The sequence below is a fragment of the Lepidochelys kempii genome, chromosome 6, assembly GCF_965140285.1.
Source record: "Lepidochelys kempii isolate rLepKem1 chromosome 6, rLepKem1.hap1, whole genome shotgun sequence".
In the NCBI taxonomy this organism is placed as follows: domain Eukaryota; kingdom Metazoa; phylum Chordata; order Testudines; family Cheloniidae; genus Lepidochelys; species Lepidochelys kempii.
Genome location: NC_136385.1, coordinates 48,038,501 through 48,062,802, shown reverse-complemented (window position 1 = coordinate 48,062,802; position 24,302 = coordinate 48,038,501). Strand labels below are relative to the sequence as shown.

At 40.7% G+C, this 24,302-nt stretch overlaps 1 protein-coding gene across 6 annotated transcripts in view; it reads left to right on the top strand.

Moving 5' to 3' along the window:
- NELL1 (neural EGFL like 1) overlaps nt 1-24,302 on the top strand; it is a 430,345-nt gene that overhangs the window by 331,476 nt on the left and 74,567 nt on the right. For all 6 annotated transcript variants that reach the window (XM_073347842.2, XM_073347838.2, XM_073347837.2 and 3 more), the window contains one exon: nt 3,347-3,442. In XM_073347842.2, the coding sequence (XP_073203943.1) occupies nt 3,347-3,442 (96 nt within the window). The remainder of the gene's footprint in view (nt 1-3,346; nt 3,443-24,302) is intronic.

The window sequence follows — 24,302 nt, the reverse complement described above, 5'->3', positions numbered from 1 at the left end:
ATCCGAGGAATGGAAAACTTGTCTTATGAAAGGAGACTCAAAGAGCTTGGCTTGTTTAGCCTAACTAAAAGAAGGTTGAGGGGAGATATGATTGCTCTCTATAAATATATCAGAGGGATTAATACCGGAGAGGGAGAGGAATTATTGAAGCTCAGTACCAAAGTGGACACAAGAACAAATGGATATAAACTGGCCACCAGGAAGTTTAGACTAGAAATTAGACGAAGGTTTCTAACCATCAGAGGAGTGAAATTTTGGAATAGCCTTCCAAGGGAAGCAGTGGGGGCAAAAGATCTATCTGGCTTTAAGATTAAACTCGATAAGTTTATGGAGGAGATGGTATGATGGGATAACATGGTTTTGGTAATTAAATATTCATGGTAAATAGGCCCAATGGCCTGTGATGGGCTATTAGATGGGGTGAGATCCGAGTTACTTAGGAAAGAATTTTCTGTAGTATCTTGCCGATGAATCTTGCCCATATGCTCAGGGTTTAGCTGATGGCCATATTTGGGGTCGGGAAGGAATTTTCCTCCAGGGCAGATTGGAAGAGGCCCTGGAGGTTTTTCGCCTTCCTCTGTAGCATGGGGCATGGGTCACTTGCTGGAGGATTCTCTGCTCCTTGAAGTCTTTAAACTACGATTTGAGGACTTCAATAGCACAGATATAGGTGTGAGGTTTTTTTTGTAGGAGTGGAGGGTGAAATTCTGTGGCCTGCGTTGTGCAGGAGGTCATACTAGATGATCATAATGGTCCCTTCTGACCTAAATATCTATGAAAGAACAAAATGTCTCCTTGCATTCTATTTAAATTCTTCAAAGTTCATTTTTTCTCCTAGAGACAGGACAACCCACTGTAGTTTCGTCTCCATTATTTTTCTGTTCTCTTGCTTACTCCATATGCAGATTTGGCTTGCATTGTATTGGCTTGCAGTGCTTAATTTATATAACAGATAGCAAGACAAGTGAACCAACTTCCTTTGTCTAACTCAAAATCTGTTTGTCAACCCTGCCTTGATTTAGATTTTAGAACATATGTTTAGTACATATATATGTCTTCAGTATAATCAATGCAGACATTACACAATGATTATGAGGAACTGTGTGATTCTGGCTTTCATTTAAGATCTCACATGACATTCTTAATAGATAACTATTATGAAAGCAGTGTGCTAGATGCAGTGAGTTTGTCAGGCCTGATAGGACAGTTACAGAGCAGTGAATTCTTTGCCGGCTAGTACCAGTGGGCCTCTGTGTCACAGCAATGTCATCACATTTTGCTGTAAGCTCCTCAGTACTGTGAGGCCTGGGTCTTTTCCCAGTGGCCAAAGCCTCAAAAATGGCAACCCTGTTCATAAACCACTTCCAGGAGGAGCATTCTTTGGTTAGCTTGAAGAATAGAAAGAAAGTTAACCAGTTTCTGTACAGATCTAGAAATAAGCTTCATTCTAAGAAACAAACATGTCATATTCACAGAATCAATTATAGCAGTAAGGAAACACAAGAGACAATCCTCCCTAATTGAGGTTGTAGTCTAACTTCCCTACATATGTGTATATCCCATTGGCTCTAATAAGTCTTATTTATATGTATTACAAGTTATGAGCAATAAAACCTCTGTCTTTTCTCCTCCTCCTCGTGTCTCTTTTATTTATTTGAATGATCTGTCACTTCAGTGAAATAGTATAATATATGCTGTTGATAGACTGTTTACTTTTAGATGGTGAAACTGACTGACAAACAACAATCTGTTTTTTTCTTTTCTATATGACACTTGCTTTTTATAACCGCTTTGCTGCAAATACTAATTATCTTCATGCCACATAGAATTTTAATGTTACTTCTGTAAGGTCCCCACTTAGCTATCACTTTCAAGCAATAAAGATTAAGATTGAGATGAAACTAGAGTAGATAAACTTCCAAATGACTAATACATGGAATATGTGTAGCAGGAAATAGCAGATATTATTGGGCAAGTGGTTCCCCCATTCCTAGAATTCCTTGCATTCTTCCATTACCATTACTATACAATATTTTAGGATTCCCCTTCCCATACATCGTCACCAAAACAGAATGCCGTGCTACAAGGTATATAGATAGAGTGACAGATCATAGCAAAAGAGATACGATTTGCTTCTCTCACCTTAAGCAGTTACAAATTACAAGATATATTTTCCTAATGTTTGGTATTTTATTCATCTTGTTATTCTTGTCAGTACTTTGCCCCCTCCCCCGCAAAAAAAAATCTAAAACACCTCATCTGTTATGTAACACTTTAAGTCTTTTCCTACTGTTTGTAACATCTCGTTGCCAACACTCCATCTGTGATTTTAGCTTGCTGATGTACTTTGTGGTTCTGTTATTAACACAGATGCTGAGTTCTGTTTAAATATTAATTTTAGCTTCCACTCGCTAGTGGGGCTTAGGCCACTGAGTGCCTCAAGAACTGCAAGTGTGTTGAAGAAGGGGCAGGAAATATGCTCTTAAGAACGTGCTTCGCACTGGGACCATTCTTGTTCTCAGTGAAGTCCTTGCCAAAGCTTTCTGCGGGAGCAGGAGCAGGCTCATTTTGACCTCTCATTGAAAAAAGTAAGAATAGTGTTAGAACAGAAGGCCTGATTCTGTTCTCTTGGTGTAACAACATTCAGTTTGGTGGAATTATTCCTTATTTACAGTGGTAGAAAAGAAGAACCAGAAGCACTGTTTATAAGAATGGGCCTGATACATTGGTTTTCTTAATCGTAATAACTGGACAGTTAAGTTTAGGGCAGGGGTTCTCAAGCTTTTTCATATTGTGAACCATATCTCAATAGAGAAGTTGTCTCATGGTCCATCTCCCTTCCTGTTTTCGACTGTAGGGCCCACTTAGCCTCCCTTTTGTGATTACATAACTTCTTTATGTCAACTGCTTAAACAGAAAAACAAGTTCAGGAGAGTGCTGTATTTTGTAGGCTTTCAGTGAAATTTATAAGCTGGAAGCAAGGAGGAGGAGCCAATACCATGTGTCTACCACCAAGGGCACCACAATTGCAAAACTCCTACTGAGTTCACTTGAGCTAAGATCAGCCCATTAAAATGTTGTGATACTCTATTTTTTCCCCTCTATCATTTGCACCAGGTGGATATTAATCTTTAATTGGAAGGGTGGTTTGCCATGAGGGCAGTTAGGTAGCCTTCCATACCAGCTACCTGGATTCCTTTCTCCTTTTGTTTGCAGATGGGTTGGATTTTAACATTTTGAATTCTGTTTTCTGTTTTACAGTATTTGGCAGACTTTCTTTGGCACCTCACAAATGTATAATAAATGTAGAAATTGTGTTTTACAGTAGCCTGCTTTTCTCTTTCAGCATTCTGTGAAGAGGGATGCAGATACGGTGGGACGTGTGTGACCCCTAACAAGTGTGCCTGCCCTTCTGGATTCACAGGGAGGCATTGTGAGAAAGGTAAAACTCTCTTGGAACCATTCTTTTGTAATAAGAAAAAGATTACTTACATGGGCAACTGTTGCTTCCCATTGTTTTAGATTCTGGATGTTGTTCTTTCTCCAGTGAGTGTGTACATTTTGATTGTTTGGTAATTGACTTTCCCTACCTGGAACACACTGTTTCATTTAACATTGGTAATATAAAAAGATCAAGGCAGTGCCTGCCACTGTTTACAGTGGAATTCCTTAGTGCTTATTAGAGATAAAGCCAGATGAACCAGAATTGCCACGCCTCTCATGTCTGGTGTCATCTGAAGGTGACCTGATTTTCTCTCTATCTGTTGCAGAAATTAGATCTAAAATTGGAATGTTTGTTTGTTTGCTTGCTTAAATTGTTATTAAATAATCCCACTGGCAATTTACCTGTTGCACTCTTGGTATTTGATTCAAACATGAAGTTACTGAGATCATCATCACTCACAGAATTGAAAATGTACGAATGTATCTAAGTGATACTGGTCAGACACTCTTCAGCGCCATCCCAAGTCTTTTTCTTTCCAGGCTATTTGGTATTTACACATTGTAAAATTTACTGCAATTCACTATCATCATCATTCCTCTCAAAAATTCATCTCAGGGAGAGACAGATTTGGAAGCATATGATGCATCTGATATCTGTGCAGATATTGACTAACTCCAAATGCCAAGAAAGGGCTAGATTGTCCCAGGCCCTTGTGCCAGTCTCTGGCTGAGGGAAGGCAGAACAGGCCTTCCACCCCTCCTTTTACATCCCATTCAAAGGCTACCAACAGTTGCAGTCTCTGCACTCAAGAGGTTGCAGGTATTGTTCCCTCCTGCTGGCTTTAGGGGTGCAAACCAAGCCAAGTGTGAGGGTGGGGCGAGAAGAAAGTATGGCTGTGCCTCTGTTGTGCTAGCCAGAACTGTCCAAATTTGCATCCTGCTGAGGGAATGAGCATGCTGGGGGGGAAAATCCCAGCAGAACCCGCAGGGGCTGTATGATTCCTCACTACCCTTCCCAGTGTGGTTTAGTGTAACTTGCACAATCTGGTCCCAAATGTTTATTATGGAAACTAAAGAACCTATCTGCAGAATAAAGATGATTGTACATGAACCTCTCTCGCTAAATAGATGTTTATTATAAGGGAAAAGAGAAGTAGAAAGAAGCAATAATCCAGAGACTGATAAGATGCGTACGTCGATTTAGATAAGTAAATGCTTTAAAATGTGTAAGAGATCATAGAATCATAGAATATCAGGGTTGGAAGGGACCTCAGGAGGTCATCTAGTCCAACCCCCTGCTCAAAGCAGGACCAATCCCCAATTAAATTATCCCAGCCAGGGCATTGTCAAGCCTGACCTTAAAAACTTCTAAGGAAGGAGATTCGACCACCTCCCTAGGTAACGCATTCCAGTGTTTCACCATCCTCTTAGTGAAAAAGTTTTTCCTAATATCCAACCTAAACCTCCCCCACTGCAACTTGAGACCATTACTCCTTGTCCTGTCCTCTTCTACCACTGAGAATAGTCTAGAACCATCCTCTCTGGAACCACTTCTCAGGTAGTTGAAAGCAGCTATCAAATCCCCCCTCATTCTTCTCTTCTGCAGACTAAACAATCCCAGTTCCCCCAGCCTCCCCTCATAAGATCATTTGGGTCAGATTCTATGCCCCATTCTGTTCTCTTTGGGCTGCTCAGATGGCACATAGGGAGCAGAGACTGGCATCATCCCCCAACCTGGGGATTTCTTCAATTCCCTGTGGGTTTAGAGGTAGCATAGATGCTCCTACACCACTCTCTCCACAGCTCGTGACTCAAGGAATAAATGAGGGTGTAGTCAGCTGTGCTCAGCTGGCAGATGGTCTCTTGGGGGCTGTTGTCAGCTGGCCCATGTTAGAGCATTCCCAGCTGCTCTGTTCTGCACCTTGGGCCAGAGTTGTTATTGGCTTTCTGACAACACTCTCCCCTGGGCCCTTTTTTCTGTGCATTCAGCAGAGACCTGGTTCATTTTGCCTGTTACTAATAAGAAAGGGATGCCAGAGGAAGATGTAAACCTGTTTGCTCAGGCAACTCAGATAATAGACTTTAGATTTTATTTTCTGTGTGTTTCAGTTATAAAGTTAACATTTGTTGACATACTTGTTTGGTACCTGTGTTGATGGAAATACAAAAAGATCAGATGACTTGCTTAAGGTTCACATGGAGTCAATGACTCTCAGTTAGCCCCTTGGGGCATGTCTACACTGCATCTCTGGGCAAACCTCCCAGCCTGGGTCCTCAAACTTGTGCTTCACACTAGTGCACTAAAAATAGCTATGTAGGTATTTGTTTTGGGCTGGAGCTCAGGCTCTGAAGCCGGGGTGGAGTGGGGAACGCGCTTGAGAGCCCAAACCCCAATGCAGGCCCCAGTGTCAGAGCAATGTCTACACAGCCATTTTTAGTGTTAGCACAAGACTTGCTAACACAAGTCTGTGGACCTGTGCTGTGAGGCTCACTCCCAGATATAGTGTAGATATGCCCTGGGCTCCTCTACTCTCTGTCCCTTTGTTTCACCAATGAATCTTAGAGTTTCCTTCTTGTAAGGGTTCTAGGGGCCTCAGTGAAAAATTTTGATTAAGGGCTATAGTCTTGAACTCTTAGATTTTACTGCTGGAGTGGTCTGTGTCCAGCACTGTTGGAACCTATACTTTTCATCACTTATACGTTCTTCTCACGTCAAATAAGAATATAAGAAAAGTCTTAACTATCTCTTGAAAAGAAAATAAGTAGATGAGAGAATGAATGGATGAACGAAATGCGGGTAGGTACAGGACAGGAAGGAGGCAGATATATAATTTCATAGGGTATCACCTTAAGAGTAAAGCGATCAAGTGGCGAAAGAGTGACAGTGGCAATACTTCCATTGTGCAGTGAAAACATGGTTATTACCCTCTTCTGAACATTTAGGGATATATTTCAGGAGAAGAAAAGGAGGACTTGTGGCACCTTAGAGACTAACAAATTTATTTGAGCATAAGCTTTCGTGAGCTACAGCTCACTTCATCAGATGCACACAGGAGAGTGGCTACCATTTTGCAGATACAATCTACACAACTGTGAGCTATGAAAGGGGAGCCCTTTGTTGTGGAGATATGTAGGATGTGCCACTGGGTTGTGGAACTAGGATCTGTTGCATAAAGCTGATCTAATCATGAGTGAAGTTTATGAATCTGGTAAGCAAACTGATTGCAGAATGAAATGGAGCTCTGCATCTGAGAAATCATTGCATATATGTAGTACTAGAGATATGTCTGATTTTCAGATGTGGCCTCCCACATTGAAGGCACAAACAAATGTGTACACATTTCAAGTCACTTACATGTCTCGCTAACTGACTCTATGAAAATCAGGATTATGTAGTAATAATTTCACCCAGAAACATGTGTGCCTGGGAAAATTACAAGCTCAAAATTGAAGGCTGCATTGAGACACTTTTACAAAACAGGCCTCCAGTGCCCACCTGCCTAAGAAACTTTGGAGAAAATAGCAGATTTGGTAAAAGGAGAATTAAAGAGAGTGGGGTTACTTCATTGAGAAGTTCTTCTCCTTCACCATAGCATTTTACAGCATGATTTTTGTGTCTCTTCTAAACAGGCTTGTATTTTTCTGCTGTGTGTGATGCTAAAAATAGTCCCCTCTGTATACTTAACATGTCGTGGTATGCTCTCCATGACTGCTATATTGTCCAAAGAGAATACAATAGTCCTACACTACTTTAAATTAAATCTTAAATGTTTCTGGTGAAATCTTCTGTCACGGTTCCTCCCCCACTCTGAACTCTAGGGTACAGATGTGGGGACCTGCATGAAAAACCTCCTAAGCTTATCTTTACCAGCTTAGGTCAAAACTTCCCCAAGGTACAAAATATTACATCCGTTATCCTTGGACTGGCCGCTACCACCACCAAACTAATACTGGTTACTGGGGAAGAGCTGTTTGGACGCGTCCTTCCCCCCAAAATACTTCCCAAAACCTTGCACCCCACTTCCTGGACAAGGTTTGGTAAAAAGCCTCACCAATTTGCATAGGTGACTACAGACCCAAACCCTTGGATCTGAAAACAATGAAAAAGCATTCAGTGTTTTACAAGAAGACTTTTAATAAAAAATAGAAGTAAATAGAAATAAAGAAATCCCCCCTGTAAAATCAGGATGGTAGATATCTTACAGGGTAATTAGATTCAAAAACATAGAGAACCCCTCTAGGCAAAACCTTAAGTTACAAAAAAGATACACAGACAGAAATAGTTATTCTATTCAGCACAATTCTTTTCTCAGCCATTTAAAGAAATCATAATCTAACACATACCTAGCTAGATTACTTACTAAAAGTTCTAAGACTCCATTCCTGGTCTATCCCCGGCCAAGACGACTACAGACAGACACAGACCCTTTGTTTCTCTCCCTCCTCCCAGCTTTTGAAAGTATCTTGTCTCCTCATTGGTCATTTTGGTCAGGTGCCAGCGAGGTTACCTTTAGCTTCTTACCCTTTTACAGGTGAGAGGAGCTTTCCCCTGGCCAGGAGGGATTTCAAAGGGGTTTACCCTTCCCTTTATATTTATGACATCTTCTGTGGAAGCTCGTTGTAAACTGATATGCAGCTGAAGCAAAATGACATTTATCTATAATGTGTTCTGTTCGCCACACTGCGTTTGAAGATGTCCAACAACACAGCAATCCCATATATGTTGTTTGTAAGATGAGAGGGCTTTCCTCATTGGCTAAACTTGCTCTGACCCAAATTGTCTTTCACATGGAGAAAAGTGTAAAATGAACTGGCAATTAAAATCCCCATTGAAAAGCAGGTGGCTTTATTTTTTGAATGTGAATAATCTATAATTCATCAGTTTAGGCTGCCCTACTGAAGTGATGATATCAGATTCACTGGTTAAAATTGAAATGAATTGAAACAGGCGTTTAAGTCAAAAGGGCAAATGTATAATGCAGCATGATGTTAAGGAAAATTTACCATTGCTGGTTGGCGTTTGCAATCTAGATCCGAATTAAGGAAACGTTACAACCCAACTGTGGGACTACCTTTCCATGTTGCAGCTCAGGTGTTGTCATAAATATAAAGGGAAGGGTAAACCCCTTTTGAAATTCCTCCTGGCCAGGGGAAAGCTCCTCTCACCTGTAAAGGGTTAAGAAGCTAAAGGTAACCTCGCTGGCACCTGAGCAAAATGACCAATGAGGAGACAAGATACTTTCAAAAGCTGGGAGGAGGGAGAGAAACAAAGGGTCTGTGTGTCTGTCTATATGCTGGTTTTCTGCCGGGGATAGACCAGGAATGGAGTCTTAGAACTTTTAGTAAGTAATCTAGCTAGGTATGTGTTAGATTATGATTTCTTTAAATGGCTGAGAAAAGAATTGTGCTGAATAGAATAACTATTTCTGTCTGTGTATCTTTTTTGTAACTTAAGGTTTTGCCTAGAGGGGTTCTCTATGTTTTTGAATCTAATTACCCTGTAAGATATCTACCATCCTGATTTTACAGCGGGGGATTTCTTTATTTCTATTTACTTCTATTTTTATTAAAAGTCGTCTTGTAAGAAAACTGAATGCTTTTTCATTGTTCTCAGATCCAAGGGTTTGGGTCTGTGGTCACCTATGCAAATTGGTGAGGCTTTTTATCCAACATTTCCCAGGAAAGGGGGGGTGCAAGTGTTGGGAGGATTGTTCATTGTTCTTAAGATCCAAGAGTCAGGGTCTGGGTCTGTAGTCACCTAGGCAAATTGGTGAGGCTTTTTACCAAACCTTGTCCAGGAAGTGGGGTGCAAGGTTTTGGGAAGCATTTTGTGGGGAAAGACGCGTCCAAACAGCTCTTCCCCAGTAACCAGTATTAGTTTGGTGGTGGTAGCGGCCAATCCAAGGACGACGGGTGGAATATTTTGTACCTTGGGGAAGTTTTGACCTAAGCTGGTAAAGATAAGCTTAGGAGGTTTTTCATGCAGGTCCCCACATCTGTACCCTAGAGTTCAGAGTGGGAGAGGAACCTTGACAGGTGTACTTGCAGATATTTGCAGACATAGGTACTGTCAGATAATTTTTTTTTCTAATGTTTAATTTTCTTGTTGGACATCCCATTGCTTATATTGCTGTAATAGAAGCATGACCCTCCGCCCCCTTTTCTATTTGGCAGTTAGTGTCTGAACTGTACCTCTATTTTGAATAGAGATCAAATTTAATGTTTTTTTTTTTTTTGGTTTGCTATCGAGGGGGTAGGCTAGATGATCCATCTGTGATCATCGTCTGAAACACTTAAAATCAGATTCTGAGACCTTTGCTCATGTTGAATCGTACCTTACTCCTTGAGTGGTCCCACTGAACTCTAGGTGAGAGAGGATGGCAGAATTTGTGCTAGATAGTGTCTTGGCATGACAAAGCATATTTGCTAGTATACCAGCATCGACTCCAGATGCCTTTTTACCTGACATTTAATGAAAAACAGATGAAATAAAATGATTGTGGATCCTACAGAAATAGCTGCTACTGTGTACTCTTTCAGTATCTCAGTGGTGGAAGGCTGAAGTACATTTTTTAAAATGGTAATTAGAAATGTAAGGGGATACCAGTCTCTTAAATCAGTGGGTATGTGCCTTCATGGGCCAGCAGAGCAGTGAATTTGGCTCCTTAAATATTTCATTCTCACTGAAGAGCAAAGACCTTTACAACAAGCAAACCAACATGAAATGCTTTAAGTATTTCGGAAGTAGGAAGGTTGCAAGAAAATCAGTGGGTCTGCTGGACCTCCAGTAAAATAAAGGAATAATTAAAGGCATAACAAAAAAGCTAAACAATTTCTTGTGTCAGTCTCCACAGCAGAGGATTTTGGGAAGATACTTACCGTAGAGCTACTCTTTTCAGGAAATAAAGATCAAACACTATCGGGGAGAGGGGGTTAACAGAGGAGGTGCTGAAACAACCTGATAAATGAAAGGTTTCAGAGTAGCAGTCATATTAGTCTGTATCCGAAATAGAACAGGAGTACTAATTAGCCTCTTACTACACCTTTTCATGTTCTCTGTATGTGTGTGTACATATATCTTCTTACTATATGTTCCATTCTGTGCATCCGATGAAGTGGGCTGTAGCCCATGAAAGCTTATGCTCAAATAAATTTGTTAGTCTCTAAGGTGCCACAAGTACTCCTTTTTGATAAATGAAAGATTAACAACTCACCATGATGGATGTTAAAGATCCAAGGGCAGCTGAGCTCCTAACAAAAAAAAATGCAGTCTGTTATTACATTCAGCTATTGTACTAGAAGATTGGAGAGTAGCAAATGTTGTGCTTTTTAAAAAGGTGCTAGGAATGATCCCAGGAATTACCAGTGAACCTTACATTAGTGTGGATCAACTGATTTGAAATTATATTTAAAAATCGACTTAGAAAATGCCTAAATGATCATGATGTGAAAGGGTCTAGTTAGCATGAGAAAATCATGGCTGTCTAATTTATTAAAGTTCAGTGACTGTATCAGCAAAGTATTGGATAAGGAGAATCAGTTGGTATAATTTATTTGGACTTTCAAAAAGCCTTTGAGAAGGTCTGTCACAAAAGTGACCTTGAAGAAAGTTGCCCAAACTCCATGACCTTTAAACAAAAGATGGCATATTCACTAGTTTTACTAGTCTTTCTCTTGAGTGTACCATTTAGGAATGCCATGTGTTCAGGCTAACACTAAGTTGTACCATGCCAAATGGAGCACTTGGAGGCATTCTCTCTCAGGATGTATCCTGGGACTCCTTTGTGCACGGCCTTTCCATGCCCATTACTCCACTCCTTTGGGGGGATGCAGCTGCTGTGTTGCTGGCCAGTTATGCTCTCAGGTACATAGGAAATAAGAAGGAATTGATCCCTTTATTTCCCAGAGCATGGGGCTGCTGCACTTCTCTTTGACTCTTTTGCAGGCATGTGTCAAGGTTTGTAAAGCACCCTGTGTCCTCCTCCTTCCCCTTTCCCTCAGCTTCACAGCTGTGCAAGAGCCAAGTATAATCTGGTCATTTAGCATTTAAGAGCTAAATTGTGTCTCCCCAGTTTGGATGTGCTAACTCCGTTAGAGGGTATGCCAAGACAGGGAGCAGCCATAATGTGTCTGGAAGATTGAAAGCATGGCGGAGGGGCTGCTAGCATTCACAGACAAAACAAAGTTGTCTGTGTTTGGAAACGATAGAACCGTGCTGCTCCCTTCCAAACACTGTCATGAGCATGCCATGAGGAATTTAGGCTACACCAGTTGAACAAGTATAGCAGTGTGGAACCCCTCTCTGCACTACCCTTAGTGCTCAGAAATCAGTGGTTTTATCATAGGCACGTCTAGGTGTAGTTAGTTTATTGACCAATAAATTCTAGTCATGGAAAATATCAAAAGCATTTTTGCAAAGGAGCAGTGTGTTTAGAAAGAGACAGTTAGAAAAACAAATAGCAAAAACCCTTAACTCAAATCAAAACCCTTCATTCCTCTAAATGTTCTTACAGCACCTAGCCCAAGAAATCAGGTTGTATGCAGTAAATTTTGTTGGAGTAGAAGCCATGGGATTGACTTCCTGCTACAGGCCTTTGCTGCATGTGTTCCCTTCTCAGAGGTTCTCAGTCACTGGATCTGCTGAGTTAACCTGTTCACCCTAACCCACCACAACCCATTCCAAGGCTCCCCAGCATGGCTACTTCCTCCATAGTTCCTCTGTACAGCTCCACTGTGGGTCTTGAGCAGTCTGATATCTGATGTTCTACTTAAGTTACTAAATTAGATGTTCCTTTTCAAAGGGTGACTATATTGGTGAATGTATTTTAAGGGGCCCAATCACTACTGAACATACCAGAGAAACATACAGTGCTGCAAAGCACTTGACAAATACTATCTAACTGCAGCAAATGCATATGTAATTAGGATTTTACAAGTAAGAAATATTTGTCTATGAAGCTTTCTTGTAATGGTGTGCAAAGTGCATGAAAGGCCATTGTTATATTGCTCACTGTCTCCAGCACCATGATGAATCAAGCTGTAAGATCTGTGCATTCATTGTACTTAGGTTAAAAAAATCATGTGCATCAGGCTCAGTGGACTAATGCAAACATGGTAATAGTAATTTCTGCTTGTTGTTTAGCCAGTCCTTTATCTAGTCACAAATCTTTCTTTGAACATTGCTGCTTTTTGCCTGGGTTCTGCATGAAAAGCTGGTGTGTCAGGGAGCAGACAAGTAGCTTAGCAGCGACAAAACTCACTTGCTGAGGCTGAGAGGAGTAACACAGGGACTCTCAGGCCTGGATTCCCCCCAGGCAAGATGTCACAGGGAGGCATAGCCCTTCTCAGAGGTGAGGCAGCAATTGATAGATTGCACCAAAGAAGATGGTAAGCAGGTGGACTTTAGTGCCTCCGTGAACAGATGAAGGAGATGGATGCTTGAATGGCGACCTGACTTATCCCAGATGGTGGGATAAGTGAAATAAGAGGAAGAAGGCAAATTCTTTATATTCAATATTACACCAATGCATTTATGTAGAGGAAATATATAATCAGAAATTATGGTAATAAAAAAACAGGCAAACCCACTTCAGACTTCATAAAGTTTTTTTTATTCATAATATGAAACCATTTTTGTTGGCATGAACCTATTTGGTGCACACCTGTTCTGCTACTGTATGTGTAAGGTTCATCCTACTGCTCCTATAGTTCCAGTGGAGTCTTACTGAATAGCTACAGTATTGCAAGTATGGTGGAGTGCCAACTATGCAAAGAGTCAATAGGGTCATGTTCATTAGACATGGAAAAGACCTATGAATCCATCTCCCCACAAGTGTAGGATATAGGATCTGATTTGGATTGAGCCCGTTTAAAGTCAATGGGAATCTTTGCATTGATTTCGGTGGGCTTTGGCTCAAGCCCATAATCTCCAGAGAGAGGAAATAATGGATACTTAAGATGATACTATGCTTGATATTGGACAACTAACAAGCATAAAAGCAGTTGGGGTCTTCATTTTATCTTAGCCAGTTGCCTTGTGTTTGATATAGCTTAAATGTAACAAAAATTACTTTACCTCAAGGCAATAAGCATCAAAGATAATTGAAACTTCTTTCAGTGTTCTGATGAAAATCTGTCCAACCCTTAAGCTTTGATGGAATAGAGAGCTCCCTAAGTACAGCAATCATTTCTCCCTTTGAAAAGGAGCATCTAATTTAGCAACTTGAGCAGTCTGATATTTGGTATTCTTTACTATTTAAGCAGCGTAACATCTGACTTAGTAGATATTTCATTCTGAAAGGACTAAGTGGATCACATGTTTCAGAGTCAAACACAAACGATGGGCTTTTTATGTGAAAGAGTGAGATCTCCTTTCTTATTTGAACGTCCTGATGAGTCACTTTCTATATGCCAGCAGCCTCGTATTTTGCACTTTGGAAATGATACTCATCGATCTTTCGAATGAAGCATAAAATGAAAGCCCTAAATGCTTGTGGTCATTAAAGATCCAGTGGAACCTGGATCCAATTCCAGCTTGGGTAATTATGTTTTACCTTTCTTAGTGGTTTCAGTCAGAGAAGTTACTCACTTGCCCTTCTGAAATTGTTGTGTTTTGTGGCTGGCACAATAATGACAGCTACACTTGCATTTTAGTGGTGAGTTAGTGATCCATGCCTATTTTAATCTCATTTACAATAGTTTAAATACAGAGTAATTCCATTGAGCTCCATGTAAAATGTTTAAGATTCTTCAGAATCTAAATCACAATGATTACTAGCAGAGGTAGTTGGATCCTGAAGGGGAAATCATGAATATTTCACAAATAGTAGGAGTTTGGTTTAATTCAATCATATTTGAACCCATAAATATTCATGAAGTGTCAGAACTGATCTAGAGGATTCAATCAAACTGAGTATGTCTATGTCCACCGTGTGTGGATTCTACCCACTAATGACATGAATGACCCATTCTGAATCTCAAATTCCAGGTACCAAGGTTATATACTTTGCAAAGAATCCATACGCTGTCATGTGTTCTCTTGTGATATTTGTGGAATCTTTTCAAATACCAAATAGATTTTTAAATATGAGGACAGGTTTGATTTGTGAAGCCAAGACTGCTGGGAAAAGAATAGTAGTCATAATAGTAGATGATGATTTGTTTGGCCAGATGTAATTATCATTGTGTTTCCTGAAGAAATGCCCCGGGACACTTTTCTTTTTACTAAAAAAAAGAATGTTCCATGATTTGGGTCAGAGCCCTACAGAAATTAATTATGTTTAGGAGCTCTGCAAGACAGAACATATTCTGAAAAGCCCTCCACTCAGTGACTCCCTAGAACAGATGCCCAGTGTACCTGAAGTTGCTTCCTTAGCTATAGAGACACTTTTTGTTTTGGACTGACTAGTAGTATCTCCGCATGATATGACTTATATAGCCGCTTCTTTCTCCATTTTCCAAATCTACTACTTTTTTCCTTTAAACTATTTTGCTTCCCACTGAAACTTCCCACTCACACTTTCCACTCAAAATCTCTCAGCTGCTTTAGTTAAACGTGTGTGTGAAATAGACACATAACCCATACTTGAGAAACTCTCTTCCATTTTCTGATGTAGATTCTTGTCTGTCTGACATTTTGTTATTGAGCTCACAGGCAGTTTGTGATATTTGTGGGTTGATGGCAATAACAACTCTCTCAGTGATCCCATTAATCATTGCTAGGCTAGTGAGTCAGACACAGTGTGCATAGCTGTTCGTATGGCCTTCCATTTCAGATGAATATGTGAGTCGTGTGTCTCTTTTAGTAGATAATTTCTGGGGGGTGTTTAAATGATTTTTCTCTTCTATCTTTTCTCAGCAGGCTTCACTAGATCTATTCATCCTCAAGTCAGATGAAGGAAAATTAACAATAAAGCCAGATAGTAATATGGTATATAGCAGGCGTGGCCAAACTGCCGCTCATGAGCCACACATAGCTCTTTTGCAGTTAAAGTGCGGCTTGCAGAGCCCTCCCCCCATTCTTCACCTACCAGACTGGGTGGGGGGTTGGCGCTCAGGGCTTCTGCCTTGCGGAGAGGTGGTAGGACCAGGGGGCTTCTGCCTTATGGGGTGGGGGGGTCTCAGGGCTTTAGCCCCATGCCCCGGCAGGTGCCGTCCCATGGAGCAGGCTGTGCACATCTTGCAGCTCTCAAACTTCTGAAGGTTATCGTATGCAGCTCGGTGCGTCAGTAAGTTTGGCCACCCCTGGTACATAGACTTTTACCTCCAGGTCACTGTGGAAATAGAACCTGATCACTAGTGACTAAAAGCTGTTACCATCTAATGATTGTTTGATCCCTTGTTTGAATGAGTAATTTGTTTTTCAGCTCCCACCATGAAGTCCAATAAATCACCAGCCCTGCCTCTTCAAAAAGACATCTGCAGCTATCGAGGCCTTATGCTGTCATATTAATATGTACAGTTAGATTGCTGCTTGTGAAATGAAATTGCTGCTTGGCTTGGCTTGAAAGCCAAGTCCACTTTTTACAACCACCAGAATAAAATGGCCCACCGTTAACATCCTTGTTAGTAGTCCCCACAGTGAATGGCCATAGGAAATAAATTGCTGTTTCCCCAGTAGAGGGGGTACCTTCAGGACAGGACTCAGAGACCCATTGACAGGGCAATGTAATGGTAGTGCTCTTTTCCCTGCTGCAGCTGTTCTAGGTTAAAACAGAAGACATTAGTCTTCAATGCATTTAATTTGACACTTTTCATGAACGCTAAATGCAAGTTAGACCAAATATATAATATAGGGTGTTCACCTTCTTAGATTTCACAGTTTACAGTCTTTTCACTCTTCATCACATTGCTAGATATTCACTGCCTCATTTAAAGGACAGAAAAGGTTTATAAGTCCAATTGAGAGATAAAAATGGGAAAGAATTATAAAAAGGGCTTTGTGTTTATCAAATCTAAAAATGACCAATTTCAGAAGCTGGCCATAGCAGCAATAACACGTTTCATAATTTGCCAGGGTACTGAGGACAATATTTTTGAACCATTGAAAAAGGGACAAACAAACCAGGAATAAATAATCCCCAATGATCTTTTTTCCTTTTAAAGTTTATGATCCCCCTGTACAAATCATATTCTAATTCCATTGAAATGTTGCACCATATCTGAACCTTAATGTAACATACAAAATATCTTACCTATGAAGAGATAAAACTTGATAGGTTTTGTGGTTTCTACGACACTTTGACAGCATTTCATTCAGAATAATAAAATCATAAAGAATGACAGAAGTATAGGATTGGAAGGGACCTCAATAGGTCGTCTAGTCCCGTCCCTTGTACTCAAGGGAGGACTATGTAATAACTAGACCATTACTGACAGGTGTTTGTCTAACCTGTTCTTAAATACCGCCAATGATGGAGATTCCACAACCTCCCTAAGCAATTTGTTTCAGTCCTTAACTACTCTGATAATTAAGAAATTTTTCATAATGTCCAATTTAAATCTGCCTTGCTACAATTTAAGCCCATTGCTCATTGTCCTATCCTCAGAGATTAATGAGAACAACTTTTCAGCTACCTCCTTGTAACAATCTTTTATGTACTTGATAACTGTTACGTTCCCCCTCAGTCTTCTCTTGTACAGACTAAACAAAACCAGTTTTTTCCATCTTTTCTCATAGGTCATGTTTTCTAGACCTTCAATCATTTTTGTTACTGTCCTTTTTTGGCAACAGTTCTATTCTTCACTCGTATTTAGCTTGTGATCCACTATAACCTCCAGATCCCTTTCCGTAGTGCTCCTTCCTAGGCAATCATTTCCTATTTTGTATGTGTGTAATTGATTTTTCTTTCCAAGTGGAGTACTTCGCATTTGTTCTTACTGAATTTCATCCTATTTACTTCAGAGCATTTCTCCAGTTTGTCCAGATGACTTTGAATTTTAATCCTATCCCCCAAAGCACTCCGAGCTTCTTACTGTCTGCAAACTTTATAACTGTACTCTCTATGCCTTATCTAAATAATTTATGTAAGCTATTGAACAGAATTGGACACAGGACCGATCCCTGCAGGAACTCATTTGATATGCCCTTCCAGTTTGACTGTGAACCCTTGATAACTACTCTCTGGAAGCGGTTTTCCAACCAGTTATGTACCCACCTTATAGTAACTCCATCTATACCTGGATGCTTTGTATAATTTACATAGCAAACTTTCAGACCAGGTCACAGGTTTGTGTAATTTCTGTTGTTCCCAAGAATTATGCTCAGGTTCTAGCTATATCAGCAGATTGTTGCAAGTTTCCAGGTTCCCCAGCATGCTATTGTTTGATTCAGAAAGTTCAAATTGACCAAAATATATTCCAAGCACCTGCTGGAATTATGAAGAATTGAATGGCTTAATTCAAAGCTCTGAAGATCTGCAATGGATAAGTTTTACTCCAGCAGTGTAATGACACTTAATAGAAATTGATTTGAAGAGTTCCAGGGATAATTAAACTACTCAGGGTGGGGGGAAATAGACATGAGCATATAGCTACAACTCTGAAATCCATTAAGTCCCAAAAAAGAGTAAATTTAAATAATGCTTGGTTGGAGGGCCTGACTAAGCTTCACAGAGGCAAAGAAATTTAGAGTTAAGACCGCAATTCCCATTTCGGTCTCCTGTCACACATTGTATAAAAACATCAGATTGCACATTATGCAAGTACGTGCACGGTTTGCAAGCTGCTCCAATACTAGGCACCATGTTACAAGTAAAATCATAGTGGTTAATTAGCTCAGAACATTTTTCATTTAGTTTAAGTCAAAAAGCGTAACATCTCTGAGTATTTTTGCAAGGTGTTTAAGTCACTTTTTTTTTTACACTAGAAAAAAGTGGGGGGAAGGCAAAAACACATGGAATTCTCTGAAATCTGACAAAGAATTAGCATAGGGGATGATTTTATATAGCACTTTGCATCCTTTATAGCTGTACAATCTGTCTTAAAAACCAACTTAGACACCATAAATAGGGACTGTAAAAACAGAATTTATTTACCAATCACACACTAACAGTATGCTAGACACTTTTAAAAATTGGATTTAAATTTTAGACTGGCTATTCATTAGTGTGTTGCTTGATTCTTTGGCGCAATACTTTGTAACCTACTTTGATCCAGAGCAAAGAACCGTTGTTGATTATACTGTACTAATTTTATAACTCCATAGGAGTGCATGGAACTTTACAGACAATTAAAGATGTTGTTTCCTCTCTAAACAGCCATTATTGTTCATGAATCTGGATGTTTATGAATCCGGAGCCTGGGCAATAGTGCGTCAATCTTAAGAAGTCTGCCATTTAAAAAAAAATCCCTTTTTTCATCCCCTGAGCCACAATATGTGTCCCTCAGTCTTGAGGCAGCTCTCCATTGGCCACTATGAGGACTGTTCCAGCTTACTCTGGCTGTCTGTGGCCCCAAATGATAGTTACAATACTTGGGCATCAGCGTAGTGCTAAACAAACACCCCAGACCAAACTGCTGTCGTCTTGTATTATCCAGTGCACAGGCTGTAGGGCAAGAAGGTGGCATAGCTCTGATCGTGGAGTAATTGGTTAAGCTGACTTTAAAGAGAAGGATCAAACAGCAGCCCAGGATTTAGTCTCAAGTTTTTACAGCCAAGGTTCTAACTCCTGACAAGAGATAGTTTAGTTTGGAAACACACTGTTATTATTGTGCTAGCAGGGACTGAGCTACAGTTAGGACAGTTTACTTATACGAGAGCCAAAATCACAGGCAGGCTTCTAAAGTTATACCCACATGGTTATTTCATACATATGAGTGTGGTTCGGTTTTGCAGCTCTGCATAAGACTTGAGTAAGACTGCAGGAGTTGGCTGTATATGTTGATGTATGACTCCAGCATTTATGACATCCCTCCATTTTTTTTTTTTTTAAGCACAGAACACCCTGGTTGTAATTAGCTTTCCGTTATTTTCCAAAGTGAATTTAAAAATCAGATATATTCTAACTAATTTCTGTCCAAATATCCTTTCAGGACTAAATTAGAGATAAAGCTAGGGTTGAATATTTGAACCCAGATGACAAAACAATTTTTGGTTTACAGTGAATTGTACGTTGCTATCTGTTAAGCCTGGTTTGTAATCTTTGTATAAGCTTGCTTTATTCATTGAAATTTTATAGCGATTATTGCAAAGAGCATACAATATAGGTAATTCTACTGATTTATTTTTCTTACAGTTTGGTTACAAAAATGTGACATTGGAAAGAAAAATTTCATAGATTCGTAGATTCATATAGCCAGAATCTGGTGCCTGGCTGAACTGAGACATAACGTATGCAAGGGAATGAAAAAGTGGCATAAAACCTGAATGCTACTCTGATTTATACTGGGTGACAATGGCTCCCAGGGCAGAAACAGCAGACAGAAGTAGGTGAGGCTTAAAGAAACCCTTGTCATACCCTCTTTCACCTGGCCATGCTCTCTACATTGGTGGTAGGGACGTGGCCAGGCTGGCATAGGGCCTTTTATGATGTCTTTGTGCCATTTGAAATTTTCCTGCTCTTATGCAATTCTCCAATAGCTAATTTAGCCAGCTTTACAAGCAGAACCCACTGCTAGAGTAGTGCAAAGCCATCACATGACACCCTCATTATCTGTATGATCCCCTTCTAGCGCAGTATTGTTCCCTACAGGTCATGTTAGTATGATAGTCCTTTGGTAATATTGTATATGTGGCTAAATACGTACACTGTACTGATTCAGATTGTGGAAATATATGCATTTTTTCCCCTGTAGCTAGGGATCATGCCTAAAGAGCTTGAAAAGAATAACATTTTTTAAATGATTTATTTCAAATCTGGCTTCAAGATTATCATCCACCTGTGTTTTCACATATTGTGACAGCTATGTAATATGTATAAGAATTATCAAATTAATACTATTGTGTAGATGTCTCAGGTGGACTAAACAAATCACAATCTGTGCTTTCATATTGTAATGCAGAATCCAGTATACAAGGTAACACATTCATTAACATTTTAAAATATTTGAGTAGATGTAATTATTTTTGTTGGCAGGGAGATTTAAAAGTGAGAAATTGTCTCCTGAAGTGGAGCTATCCTAATGTCCCTTGGCTATGAATATATTGTATATCTGTAACTTCATATAAAATTTTTCCATCCTGCAGTCTTCATTTAATACAACTTCATTTAAAAATTTCCATAGTTTTCTGTTTTATCCATAGCCTCTCAGTAAAATTTTATGTTTAACACAAATTTACATTACTGACCATGCATCTCAAAGGCCCTTCATTATGGAGGACATCACTCATTTTAGTCCCAAAGTTACATATGCATTTGGTATCCTCTCATTTTCATTTTTAAAATTACTTATCAGAAATAAAGACTAAGGAAAACGAGGTTGTAGAATGAGTTATTAATACTAAATAAATGGTTTTCAACTGTTTTTTCATTTGTGGACTCCTAAAAAATTTCAAGTGGAGGTGTGTACCCCTTTGGGAAAAGGAATGAATCCCAACACCATTTTCTGTTTCCTGCATGAAAAATGTTCGTGTGCCCTTCATTTTGGGTCTTTGTCAGATGCTGTGTCCTACATTTGGTCCTTGACAGACTGAGAGGTATGTTGCTGAAGATAGTTCACAACTAAACTCCAAGTTTTGGTAGTTAAAAATATAGGAAAGCCAAAGGTAAAAATACCCCTAACTAAATCTTAGGTGCTGTGTGTGTGGTGTGTGTGTGTGTGTGTGGGGGATGTGCTCTAGGGGACGCTACTGCTACCTGGGTGGGGGTGGCCCAGGGCTCCACCACCGCGGCTGCTACTGGGGGCAGAGGAGCGGCCCGGGGCTCCACCGTTGCTGCTGCTGCTCCTCCTCCCGGACCCAGTTGCAGCGGAGCTGCTCGGGCGGCCCTAGGTCAGCCGTTGCAGCTGTGGAAGTCACAGAAATCCCAGAAAGTCACAGAATCCGTTACTCCCGTGACCTCCAAGAAAGACTCGTAACCTTATCCATGCAGGTGCTGGGTGAATGTACCATGTACATTTCTGGAAGCTCATATACAGGATTCCTATTGTTTCAGGCTTCAGACCCTCCTGAATTTCATTCATGGTGAATTTTGTAGTGATCACTTGTATCCGCTAGGGGTTAGGATAAGACTTGCCCATACATTTCCCGTTGCGACCTGCTTGGATCAGGATTTGTATCTAGGGCTCCAGAGATGGAAAGCAGAGGATTTTTAAGCAGCTGGCTGACAAACTGGTGATAGCCATTTGGTGCATGAATATAGCATTTTTCAAAAACTTTCTGTTCAACTTTCTGCTTTTGGCATTACTCATGGACCTGTATAAACATACATATTTTCAGTTTTGTGATAGGTAAATTTCTTCATTGGAGAGAAGTTCTCTGAAGATTAATATGAGACATAGGTGCATAATAGTAGACTGGGGAAAATAAAATACATGATTTGAAACATACTCCTTGTGGTGAGAGGCTGATAGTTTGTTCATTGTTTTGGAGAGGGGTACAGGCTGAGGAATAGGGTGCAACATAACATGTGAAGTGCTGTACTGGATCAGACCAGTGGTCCATTTAATCTAGTGTCCCATCTCTAGTATTGACCAGAGATGCTACGTAGGCAGTTATGGATTAATCTGCGCACAGGGGAAGTTTCTTCCTAAGGCCCATTAATAAAGGTTGGCTTACGCTCTCAAGCCTGATGGTTTGCAGCCTTACCGACTCTTATTAGGTTTTATTTTAATCCTTGCTATTGCAACTCTGAATGCTCTCATTATTCACATAAAAGTCCAACTCTTTATTTATTTATTTTAATCCTGCTAAGCTCTTGACCTCAATGTTGTTTTGTGGCAACAGAGGTTAGAGCCCTTGCTTTTTTTCAAAGCAGCATGGAAATTAGGGAATAATGAAAGAAAATGTGAATTTCTCCAGCAAGACTGTTTAAAAGACGTAAGAACTTGTCAAAAGTGGCAGTAAGGGTCACTGCTGAAAGAAATTGGTTGAAATCTTATTGTTTCCTTTAACCAGTGTGGCAACTACTCCTCAAAAATCTTTTACCCGTGTCTGACACAGAGGAAATGCAAAATGTAGACCTGTCATACCAAAGGCTGTGAGTCTTTCATGGAGGTGGTGGAAGTCATGGATTCTGTGGCTTTCCACAACCTCTGTGACTTCTGCAGCGGGTGGTGCGGCTGAATTCAGGGCCACCTAAGCAGCTGGACCCAGCACCCAATGGCCAGCCGCTACTGGAGCGAACCAGGGTCACCTGCTCCAGCTGTTCCCAGAGCTAGCTGCACTGGCTGCTGCTCCTGAGGCTTGGGGCCAGCTGGCTCCGGGGACCATCTGAGCAGCAGCCAATGCAGCTAGTCCCGTGGACCACCTGAGCAGCGGTCCAGGGGGGTCGCCAGGGAGACAGCTTCACCGGCCACTGCTCGGGTGGCTCCAGGCACCTGGCTCTGGTGACTGCTGGAACAACAGCTGGTATGGCTGGCTCTCGGGAGCGGTCCAGGGGGTCCCCTGGGGGACTGCCCGAACAGCAACAGTCCTGGGGTGGCTGGAGCAGCAGCCTGGGGTGCCTGGCAGCCGTCCGGAGAGTGATCCCTAGGAGCAGCAGCCGGGGGGGCAGTCAACCCTTAGCACTGGAGCAGGGACTTCCCGCAGCAGGGCCCCAGAAGTAGCGATTTAGTCGGGGTATTTTTGGTAAAAGTCATGGACAGGTCACAGGCCATGAATTTTATTTATTGTCCGTGACTTGTCCATGACTTTTACCAAAAAGACTCAATCTTAGCCTTAGTCATACTCAATGTGTGATATCTCTTGTGATATCTCTTTTATTGATGTTGGTGGAACAGGATTGAGAGTTGAATAATATAGTAAAATAAAGCAACTCTGATGTGAGCAACTTGGAGACTATACTTGCCCTTGCTTTTCTGCTGCCTTCTGCTTTTCTCCATTGGCGTCAAATGAAGAACAGTCACACAACCAAAATGAGCCTTCGTCGTTTGCCTTTCTGACAGGAAGGTCTCTTAATTTGTACTCCTAAATCTGCTCACTGCAAATTGGTTGTGAATATAAGGTTATACAAGGCACACCTTGAAGCAGAACACCTCATGTCTCATGGCACTCAACGTCTCTAGGAAGCTGTGTTCTACCTGCCGCTTCAAAATCTGAGAGTTGCTTTGTATTCTTTTTGCTGTGAGGGGAGGACAAAAATTGCTAGTAAAGTCGGAATGTGGCTCTTCACAGTATTGAAGAGAACATAATCTTCTGCCTGGTTTACCCTTATGCAAGCTGTTGTCATGGTGTGAAAAGAATGACTTGTCCAGTGCAGGCAAAGGAGAGAGTCTTTTTCCTGGTTTAGAAAAGAGGATCGAATTTGTCAGCATGTAGCTAATAACAAAAGCCAGTTTGGTAGGTTTTAATACTTTATGATTGAGAAGTTTCTACTCTCACAGTATCTGCATGGGTCTGGATTAAAACTGCCATGAATGATGACTCTCATTGATCTGTACCTCCTTTGTTTTTTGGGGGGGTTGGGGGGTGTGTGTGTGTGTATTTCTTGGTTAGCTGGGACATTCAAGCTGTTACTGGTTCTCTTTATCATTTCCTATGACCTGTACTGTACTTAATTTTGTAGCTGAAAAGAGTAATCTTTTTGGCATTTGTTCTCACCTTAAAGAATGAAGGGTTACTAATTAGGTTTGGTCTACCATGTATTTTGTGTCTCTGTGCTCCTTAAAATTCAGTAAGCATTCCATCTCTGGAATGGCGGGAGAGGCAGCTTTGTAAACGCAGCTTCTGGTGCTCTGTGTCTAAAAGAAATTATGGTTCT